Genomic DNA, 9,863 nt, shown 5'->3' with positions numbered 1-9,863 from the left:
TACTAGGGTCCTGTAGGGTAGGAGATATGACAGTGGTGGTAAAAGTTTATTTAAAAAAAAAAAAAGTGGCATTAAAAAGAAACACAGCTTCATATTAAAGATACTGAAAGCCGATCTAACCAAAGCAGAGTTTCACTTCTCCAATATTGCCACATGAACCTTTACACTAAAAGAATATAACAATTGTTCCATGGGACTTGCACAATTTCCAATGTCAGTAAAACCAATTAAGGGTTATTTGCCTGTAATCTTGAAAGATCAACACCAATCCTATAATCTGTTCAATTGAAAGTTGAACAACTCATTTAACGAGTTGAAGGTTAACAAACACAATTAAGATCCTGGCTGCTAGATAGATGTGGTAAAGACCATGAAGCTAGTATTTTCCACTGTCAGAGGTGCAGAATTTGGACTGCAGTTTTGAAGATATATCAATTCATGACTTGATCACAAGATTTGTCAAGTGCAGTCTTGCAGATCAAATCTGCTCAAAGCAGGTAGGGATACACATTCACTACAGAAATCTTGCCCAGCTATTTAAAAACCTAAAAATAGTAAGTTGCTTGCAATGTCATAATATTTAGTTTAACCACTTTTGCCAACCCATATTAGTCAATAATTCATAGGACAGACGGTTCAAAAGTACCTGGAATTAAGTGGGGCATGCAAAGTGGAGATTTGAGATCCACATAAAATATGGTATTAGAGCTACCATGGACTGTATCTACCAGAGAATCTGAAGGAGAGGATGAGTCAGTTAAAGGGAAGCCAGTTTAATCAATATACTTTTATTTGCCTAATGATACACATGCACTCTTACAAGAATTATTGCAACAATCAAGAAAATTGCCAAACCGCTTCCTAGCACCCATTGCCAATACGATCGTGTTAGTCCACCTGGAAATCAAGAGAAGATTGAATACTTTCATACTTCACATGCCAGTTCCCATGCATCTGCCCAACCCACTGAAATGTTATATTAGCAATGGATCTGAAAAAGGTACATTCAAATTCATCCAATTTCAGACTTGTGACTTGCTTTATGGGGTTGTGTGCAATTGCAGCCACTCTTTAGTGCTCAGTTTGCAAGATCACTTATTTGGAAAGTTCCCTCTCCACCCCAAATCAGACTCGGATGGCTTTCCCTCCACCAAAAAGAAATGCAATAGTAACAAGTCAATTTCAATGCCGGAAAGCACAAACCTTCAGAAAACAATATTGTGGGTCATTGATAACTAGAAAAAGCTACTAATCCAGTAAAAAGTCTGAAGTACATGGGCAGTCTAGCAAAGCATCCCTTCGCAGGAATGTCAACAAAAATGTGGAATGGTCATAAAGTGTGTGTTGTAGTGTCCGTCTCAAGCTTTGCAGAATCAAAACTGCCAATTTAAAATCACTGCCACTTGTAAAGTGCCCATGAAATTCAGTAATATGCCATTCCAAAAAGAAAGTCAACTCGCCTTCAGTTTTTGCATGTTCCAACCTTCCAGCAAAAAGCCAAACTTCTCCAAGTGACACATATTCTTTGTGCATGTTCAGGTAGGTACTCTGGCCTGGAAAAAACACGTTAAAATCTTCACAGAAAATTCAAATTTAAGTAAACAATATGTACATTAGTTCTCATCAATTACCTTTTTCTACTGTGCATTGTCCATCGCAAGAAAAATTTGTATCTGGATTATTAATGCAGATCACAACACTGCAGTGGCCATATATCTACAAATACAATGACAATATCCATTTGGTGAATCAAACTACATGTGGTTTCTACATGAAAAGTCAGCAATGTGGACAGATAAAGCAAAACAGTGTTTACTATTAAATTCAAATGGGTGAAGTTTTGCAGTCTCCAGACTTACTTTTTCAGGCAACACCGTTTCTTGTGGGAGAGATAGTTTCTGTATTTTTACTTCAAATCTTTTCAGCTGGTGAAAGTTCTGGGTGGTGTTGGATGCAGGATGGAATGCAGTGACAAATATTTCTTCATTGCTTGCACAACTGTTCAGAAAACAAATTTAGTTTAGACAGATGAGGACCAGGGACAGTAACAAGGGATGCACACTTTTCCACTCCTTACCCAGCCCTGATAACATGCCATTGCGGTAGGCTGTTGCGATCAGGTGTTGTAGTCATCCAGCAATGATCCAACACCAGGTCAGTTTGACGATTGTTATTGTTCAGAAGCTCAACTTCAAAATAAAGGGTTTGTGTCCAATTCAAAGCCACTGGGTATTCTTCATCCTTGTAAAAATCAAAGTAATCAGCAGCTATGGAAACAGAAGGATTTTGTTTAAAATGGGCAAGTGTGGGGAGTAGCAAACTCATCTTGCTTTTGCAAATAAAAATTTTGCTTACTTTTGTAAATCTTAGAGTACAGTTCTGAAGTATGCCTTGGTCTCTTGACTCCTGGAAGAGGAAATAAACAATTTTTCCACAATAGGTTGACAAGCCAGCCTTCCGTATTCACAACGGACTGGTATACAAATTGTCATAGATGTCTTTTCCAGAACAGGTAATTGAAGGGAGCATAAAGCAATATTTTAACAGACACCAAAATACATTCCCTTGTGGCAAGCTAAATATATCAAAGCATTCAATTTTAATGTACAATATAATTGACCAGAGAGCACTTTTCCCTGGATCTCAGTATATGTGACAATAATAAGCCACGACCATGGTGGTAGTTTGTCTATTGTAGAGTTATTTTCAAAGTACTTCACTAATTCAAGCCATACTTACTCCTCACTACTTGCAAATTGGCAGGATGCCGGGCATCTTTCTGATATCTCTTCACAACCCCAACAGACAGAGTATTGTTCACTTCAAATCGACAGGAAACTGTTAAACTACGGTTAGGGGAAAGAAAGTGTTACTACTCACATCTACATATTTAAGTATCGATTTTGTCTAATTCAACCTACCGATAATCAGGGTCTCTAGTTATCACTGGGAAGTTGACAGGAATAACTTCTCTTGGGTACGAAACTTCATTCTTATAGATCAAGTAATTCCCACGAATCTAAGAATGTTACATAACCACAGTTAAAAATTGGATTATTGAATTTTGGAAGTCTTAATGAGACAAGTACAAGGGAGCCTCCCATCCACTCAACTGTTCTGGTGGTGCCACAACTATTAATGTTGAACTTAAAGAGTGCTTTATGATCGTTAAATTCTTTTGGTTGGCATTTTCCATCATTCAGAACCATTTTACCAGGATCCAGGTCAGGTAGTGTATCCACAACTGCCGTGATCACCATTGTTCCGTTTGGAAAGCACACTAACAAGGAAATTAAATAGTTAGATACTTGCAAGATTTGAAAAACACACACCTTCATTTTATTTTTTTGAAAACCCCCCAATAAATAAATAAATCGTGCCTGCAAGATCTCCAGGAAGAAAATTGCAGGCTACAGAAAAGTGAATCTGAATCTTCATTGTATTTTTGTCCTTCAATGTCAGGTTGAGTCTTGCTGCAATTCTTTGAAGACTCAGTTCCTGAGGAGGAGCCAGAGAACAAGTTACTCAGAAAATTGGGAAATAAAAGTGTGGAGGCACAAAATAAAAATTACATACCTCATAAATCACACTCCGTCCAGAAAGTGGAACACCAATTAAAATATGGGTTGCATTATCCACAAGCAAGTATCCATAATTTTGTGAAGATTGTTGTGTTATCAGAAGTTCATCAATGAATGGAAGCCAATAGTTGACTAAATTTCCTTGAGTTACTAGTAGATACAAGTTCTTATCATCACAGTACCCAGTAGCCTTGGGCAATACTGGAGGAAAGAGAAAATAATTAAACTACAGATGAACTCTGCTTCCACACGAAGGAAGGAAGGGTTTGATTACTCACCAATATCTGGTATTTCATGTACTATTTTTACATGCTGATGAAAAGGTTCATTTTCTGGAATTATTTTGAATATATAGATGACATCAAATATGTAGAGGCGGATGTTAGTATGTAGGTGCTGGAAGACAAAAATGATCCACTTGGCATGTCAAAGCAAGTTGTTTATTTGTTGTACAAAAATGGCCAAACATTTTACTTTTGATTATCCTTTATCATACACCTTCCAAGCAAAAGTTATGAACAGTCAATCCCAGGTTCATATCAACCAAGTTATTTACATTTTAAACATTTTTAAATGCCCAAAAGGAGAGAATGAAATAGATATTTTGGTGATGCAGTTTCTTTTAATTCCAAGAATGGGAAGCTTATTCAGAATTGTAATATCCTTTTCAGCATCGTGTGGCAAAATGAGAAAAAGTCTGGCAATCCCAACATGGAAACACTGAAGCAGTCAGATCTGATGACAACCTTTCCTTTATGAGCAAGAGAGTTTCAATACCAGGGCAGATTTAATAACAAAGTTAGGTACCTCTGTGGCACCATCAACATGTTGGATGGTGTGCAATGTTTTACCCTATTGATACACAAGTAACCCAAATCAAAATTTGAATTAGTGTTAGTGAAAATTTACTCTCAAATTAATTACAATTTTGTTTAATAGCTCAAAGTAGCTAGACAAGCTTCACTGAGCTTACTTATTTCAAGATTACGTGATGAGCAAATGATGAATTCAAACAATCGTTATGTAGTCTTGCAATAGTAGGACCTCAAAGAGTATGGGATAACCATCCAGTCAAGCATTCAATTCACAATTTGAGTTAGATTGGTTACTTTACCTCTTGCTCTATATTTTCATTCTCAAATGGAACTTCCACTACGTAGACTTTGGTGTTGTTAGGCAGTGGCATTTCATAGATTGTGAACCCTGTCTTGTTTGCCTCATCCACTGGGATTATCTGTGTACCTACAGTTAAAGCTACAAGCTCTACATCAGGAAGGAAGTTTCCTACAGAAACATTGAATGTGCGCTTTTCTGGAATGGTATCTGCAAGGAAAAAAAAAAAAAAAAAAATTATTCATTGCATTATTCCACATAAGTAGTCCTACTCACAATACTTACTATTGGTCACAATTGGTGGCCGAGGCATGAAGGGAGAGGCAACTGGATGGACGATTGTGTATTTGGTCAGCTCCCATTGATGTTCTGCAAGCAGTTCTATCGAGTACACAATGCCGTACTGTCCTTGAACTACATGGCTCTAAAACACAAGTTAATGATGGATTAAGTAGCAGTCACAACTGCACTTTACAGATGTAAAACTTCTCACTGATAAGTGTACAAACCTTATAATTTCCACCTTTTGCTCCAATAGGAATAGTGACAACAATGTTTGTGTCATTGTATGCCAGTGGATAATTCAGCTCTGCCATTTTATCTGGGGTTAGAGTAACACCATTAACTCCCAAAACAATCGAGTCATCATAGAACTGTTCTTCAGGAGAGGAAAGTGTTGGGATGACTCTTGGTATTCTCCAGATGATCTCATCTTCAGTGTAAGTAGTGCCACCTGTTAAAGAGCAAGAATGCCTTTTAGCTTTTATACTTCACCAATAGGTGATGACTAACATGTCCAACACTCAACCAGATAAGCAATATTGGTGGACAAAACTACAACTCAAATTGATCAAGATTGCATGCAACACGTCTTGGCATCAGTTCACCATATTGATACACAAAGGCCATCTACACCTGCTGGTTTAGATTACATGTAGAAGAAAATCATTTTAAGGGATGTGGCACTTTAACTGTATACATGAGGGGTGGGGTAAGGAAAGAGGGGGAAACTTGATAACCAAAAAAATATTCACCTGTAGGACAGGCCACTGTTGTGTCAATCAAGAGGATCATCCATTCTTGTTTGTAGAAAGTAGTTGATCGAATGCTTGAAACGGGCACATTTTCTACCTAGCAATGTATTATAGAGAGTTATTGCAGAAATAGTTTTGTCAAATTACTTTTTGTAAAGCAATTTTGCACTCACCAGTAACAGTTCAACTTCAGTTGCATTGTAGGGAGCTCTTAACAATAGACGTGAAACTGTAGTGTCAATTCTGTAATGATTACTCAATGTTTCATTGACAGTCATGATCTTCATTCCTTCAGGAAGATGAAATACAACTTGCCAAATGGCATTTTCAGCTTCGTGAGCCTAAATAGTGGAAAATAAAGTTAATGCAAGCAGTTTGTGCTCAACAGAGGGGAGAAATGAAAACAGTAAGCAACTTACAGATGGAACTGCTGCCATCCAATCTTCATTGTGGTCATTCTCAATTCCTGGTATTACTCTTTGTACTGAAACCTAACCATGAAAAAAGCAAAAATGTTGCAATTATACCGCAAAACTCGTAATGTGTACAACTAAATTTCCCATCAATTGTTGAGCTTTCCAGAGACATCATGGGACCCCAACTCAATGAAACACCAGTGATAGGAGGCACATTTTAGCACTGTATAGGCAGTGCCCATCTTTTGACCTATATTCAGAGATGTGATTGAAAATGAACATTAAATTAGAATTATTAGTGTGAATAAGTGACTTGGATCCTCTTTAAAGAGAATCTTGTTCTGCAGGTCAATATCCAAGTACAATATCACAAATTAATTGATTAACTCAAGGACAAGCAAGATCAGAAAATTAGAAAGCAGAGAAGGTAATTTTAGTTTTAGTGCAATATCTTTAATTGACAAGATGGCAGCTCTGAACAGTACATAAATCTAAGTGTCACTTTCATACAAAGCATACCTCCATGTAGTTTTGCTCACACAAGATTTCTCGTGCTTGCCATGGAAAATAGGAACAGCTCATTGTATGCAAGTAAGTTGATGCTCGCTCCATGGGACCAAACTGAATTTGTAGATTCAGGCTAAATAAATCATCACCCTGGAAATAAGAGCAAAAAATAAATAAAAATTCAAGTCAGAGCATTCTGGCTGCAAATAATGATGTCAAGTATTAGATTTCTGCTGTTACTGAAACTTATTTCAAAATGAAGGGTAGGGGTGGGAAGGAAGAAGAAGAATGAATAGGAAAATCAAGAGACAACTTAACAGTCTGTGTCTGTGTGGAACAAATTGCAGAAGTGGTTGGGTGCAGGTACTATAACAGCATTTAAGAGACATTTGGACAGATACATGCTTAGGAAAAAACCCCAGAGGAATATGGGCCAAATGTAGCACAGACAAGTTGTGTCAAAAAGACTCGGTTTTGTTCTGTACGATTACAATTCAATCTAAGAGCATTTAATAGCAGTTTAATTTATATACTATTGTACTTTATTGACCCCAGTTGCCAACAAGCTGAGAGTACAATTTCAGGAATGTAAAAACTACTTTGGTAAAATGAAGTAACAAGCATGAAAAATGGCAGAATGCAGAACACATTCTGAAATGCTGTAAATCTTTGAATGTCTACAAGTAACGAGACTTGCATCTAAGCTTTGCAGTCCAATGCCGAAAGCCACTATTTTACAAGACTATAGCCCAGATATTGCAGCCAGTAAGACGCCCTACAAGTTGTTTAAGAAGGAACTGCAGATGCTGGAAAATCGAAGGTAGACAAAAATGCTGGAGAAACTCAGCAGGTGAGGCAGCATCTATGGAGCGTAGACAAAAATGAGGGGTCTTGACCCGAATCGTCGCCTATTTGCTTCGCTCCATAGATGCTGCCTCACCTGCTGAGTTTCTCCAGCATTGTCTACCTACAATATCTAGTGGTCAGTTGTACAGAGGTTTCCGAATTTAATAATGTAATTCTGGTCCGTGAGTGCTTAAATTTCATTATGTTTCCTAATCAGGGCGACCTCGCCCCTGGCCTTCCGCAACAGTGTATGCACTCACCTCGTTAACTACCATACAAGCCATAACCGATGCACGAACTAGCACGTTACCAAACGGATCCTGCGATACAGTGTAGCCGCATTTAGTTGCAAACGACGGGGTGAGCAAGTAGACTTCGCCTGCTGAACCTAGTAATCGGAAAATAAAATGAGAACGGGACAGAGCAGAAACAAAAACAAATGTGGACATTAGTTGTAGGTTTACCGGTGACTCCGAGACTCCACGGCTTGTCTTGCAGAAAGGAAGCATTCAGACGAATCCAAAAGAGGCGTCCATAACAGTGACCCTGTAACAGACCTACCAACAAAACAAGAACAAAAAATAATAAGAGCGAGAAGAGAGAAACATGGAACTGCTGGTTTATAAAAAAAAGGTGCAGGAGTAAATGGGTCGTGGCCCACACGTTATAAATCAGTATAAGAAAACTTGCCTTCAGGGGGCGAGGGTTGCATCCATACATCATTAATAAACAACGTCCAAAGCAACGTCAACCTAGAAAACACATCAAACGCTTGTTTGCATTGGGGAAGTTGCCAAGTAAGGAGAAAAAGTTGCACATTCCCAGGATAATGCAGCCTGTCTACCAACCTCAGCCAAGCAACCATCCTGTAGCCCAGAACACAACCGCGCCGCCAACTGCAGCAGGATCTATAATCAGGTAGCCGTGGTCGACTTTTAATCTTGTACTTCACTTTACCCACAATTAAAACAAATTAACTCCAAGGCCATTGCCAACCAATGGCGGGGGCGGGGCGGAGCGGAATATTGTCCCGAGGAAACGCAGAGGGGAGTTGGAAAGTGAACAAAATAGTTTCTCTCGCAGACAGACACAAAATGCTGGAGTAACTGAGCGGGACAGGCAGCATCTCTGGAGAGAAGGAATGGGCGACGTTTCGGGTCGAGACCCTTCTTCAAAATCCTCTCTCGCTGCTCCCCTTCTGTGGTTACTCTTTCATACACAATAGCTATACTCAACAGCCGAAAGTCTGTAGTCTCCCCTGTGGTATTTTATTTAATTCTTCACATGTTTAAATTATAATGTTTTATTTTTAATTGTCTACTGTATATCGTGTTCCTACTTGCGAGCAAAGCACCAAGGCAAATTCTTTGTATGTATACATACTTGGCTAATAAAATGTATTCAATTCAATTAAATTATTCAATTCAAAGCAGTTTCCCTCCCTGTCAAGTTGATCTTTACTTGCTCTTCTATATAAAATCATGAGAGGAATAGATGGGATGAATGCATTGTTTTTATCCAGCGTAAGGGAATCAAAAACAAAAGGACATATATGTTCAAGGCAAGATTTAATACAAACCTGAGGGACAACTTTTTCACTCATAGGATGGTCGGCATACATGTAAGTAAGGTGCACGTGTAGGCCATTCAGCTGATCATCTAAAATCAGTACCCCGTTCCTGGTTTCCCCCCATATCCGTTGATTCCTTTAGCCCTAAGAGCTATATCTAACTCTCTTGAAAACATCCAGTGAATTGGCCTTCTGTGACAGAGAAATCCACAGATTCACAACTCTCTGGGTGAAAAAGTTTTTCCTCATCTCAATCCTAAATGGCCTATCCCTTATTCTTAAACTGTGACCCCTAGTTCTGGACTCCCCCAACATCGGGAATTTTTTTTCCTGCATCTAGATAGTGCAATCCTTTAAGAATTTAATGTTTCTGTAAGATCCCCTCTTATCCTTCTAAATTCCAGTGAATACAAGCCCAGTTGACCAATTCTTTCATCATATGTCAGTCCCGCCAAGTGTGGGAATTAACCTGGTGAACCTACGCTCCACAACCTCAATAGCAAAAATGTTCTTCCTCAAATAAGGAGATCAAAATTGCACACAATACTCCAGGTGCGGTCTCACCTGGGCCATGTACAACTGCAGTGGGACCTCTTGCTCCTAAACACAAATCCTCTCACAATGAAACATAGAAAATAGGTGCAGGAGTAGGCCATTCGGCCCTTCGAGCTGAACATGCCATTTGCTTTCTTCACTGCCTGCTTTATCTGAATGCTTCCTTTCAGTGACTGAAGTACAAGCACACCCAGGTCTCATTGCACCTCCCCTTTTCCTAATCTGACACCATTCAGATAGT

At 38.7% G+C, this 9,863-nt stretch overlaps 1 protein-coding gene across 1 annotated transcript; it reads right to left on the bottom strand.

Moving 5' to 3' along the window:
- Positions 1-227: 227 nt before the first annotated feature.
- LOC116973755 lies at positions 228-8,086 on the bottom strand. The gene is made up of 20 exons (XM_033022063.1): positions 7,758-8,086; positions 6,664-6,801; positions 6,148-6,219; positions 5,902-6,069; positions 5,729-5,825; positions 5,204-5,427; positions 4,980-5,118; positions 4,696-4,904; positions 3,860-3,977; positions 3,577-3,782; positions 3,385-3,498; positions 3,114-3,332; positions 2,922-3,019; positions 2,740-2,846; positions 2,356-2,406; positions 2,078-2,267; positions 1,860-1,998; positions 1,632-1,716; positions 1,461-1,553; positions 228-277 (listed from the first exon to the last, which is right to left on the bottom strand). Exons 1-20 carry the CDS (start codon positions 8,004-8,006, stop codon positions 228-230), a joined length of 2,766 nt encoding a protein of 921 aa, XP_032877954.1. The 5' UTR covers positions 8,007-8,086.
- Between the last annotated feature and the right edge of the window lie 1,777 nt (positions 8,087-9,863).

This window comes from Amblyraja radiata, chromosome 5 (genome assembly GCF_010909765.2).
Source record: "Amblyraja radiata isolate CabotCenter1 chromosome 5, sAmbRad1.1.pri, whole genome shotgun sequence".
NCBI classification, from domain to species: Eukaryota; Metazoa; Chordata; class Chondrichthyes; order Rajiformes; family Rajidae; genus Amblyraja; species Amblyraja radiata.
The sequence above is the reverse complement of the archived record's forward strand: the minus strand, read 5'-3'. Positions and strand labels throughout refer to the sequence as shown.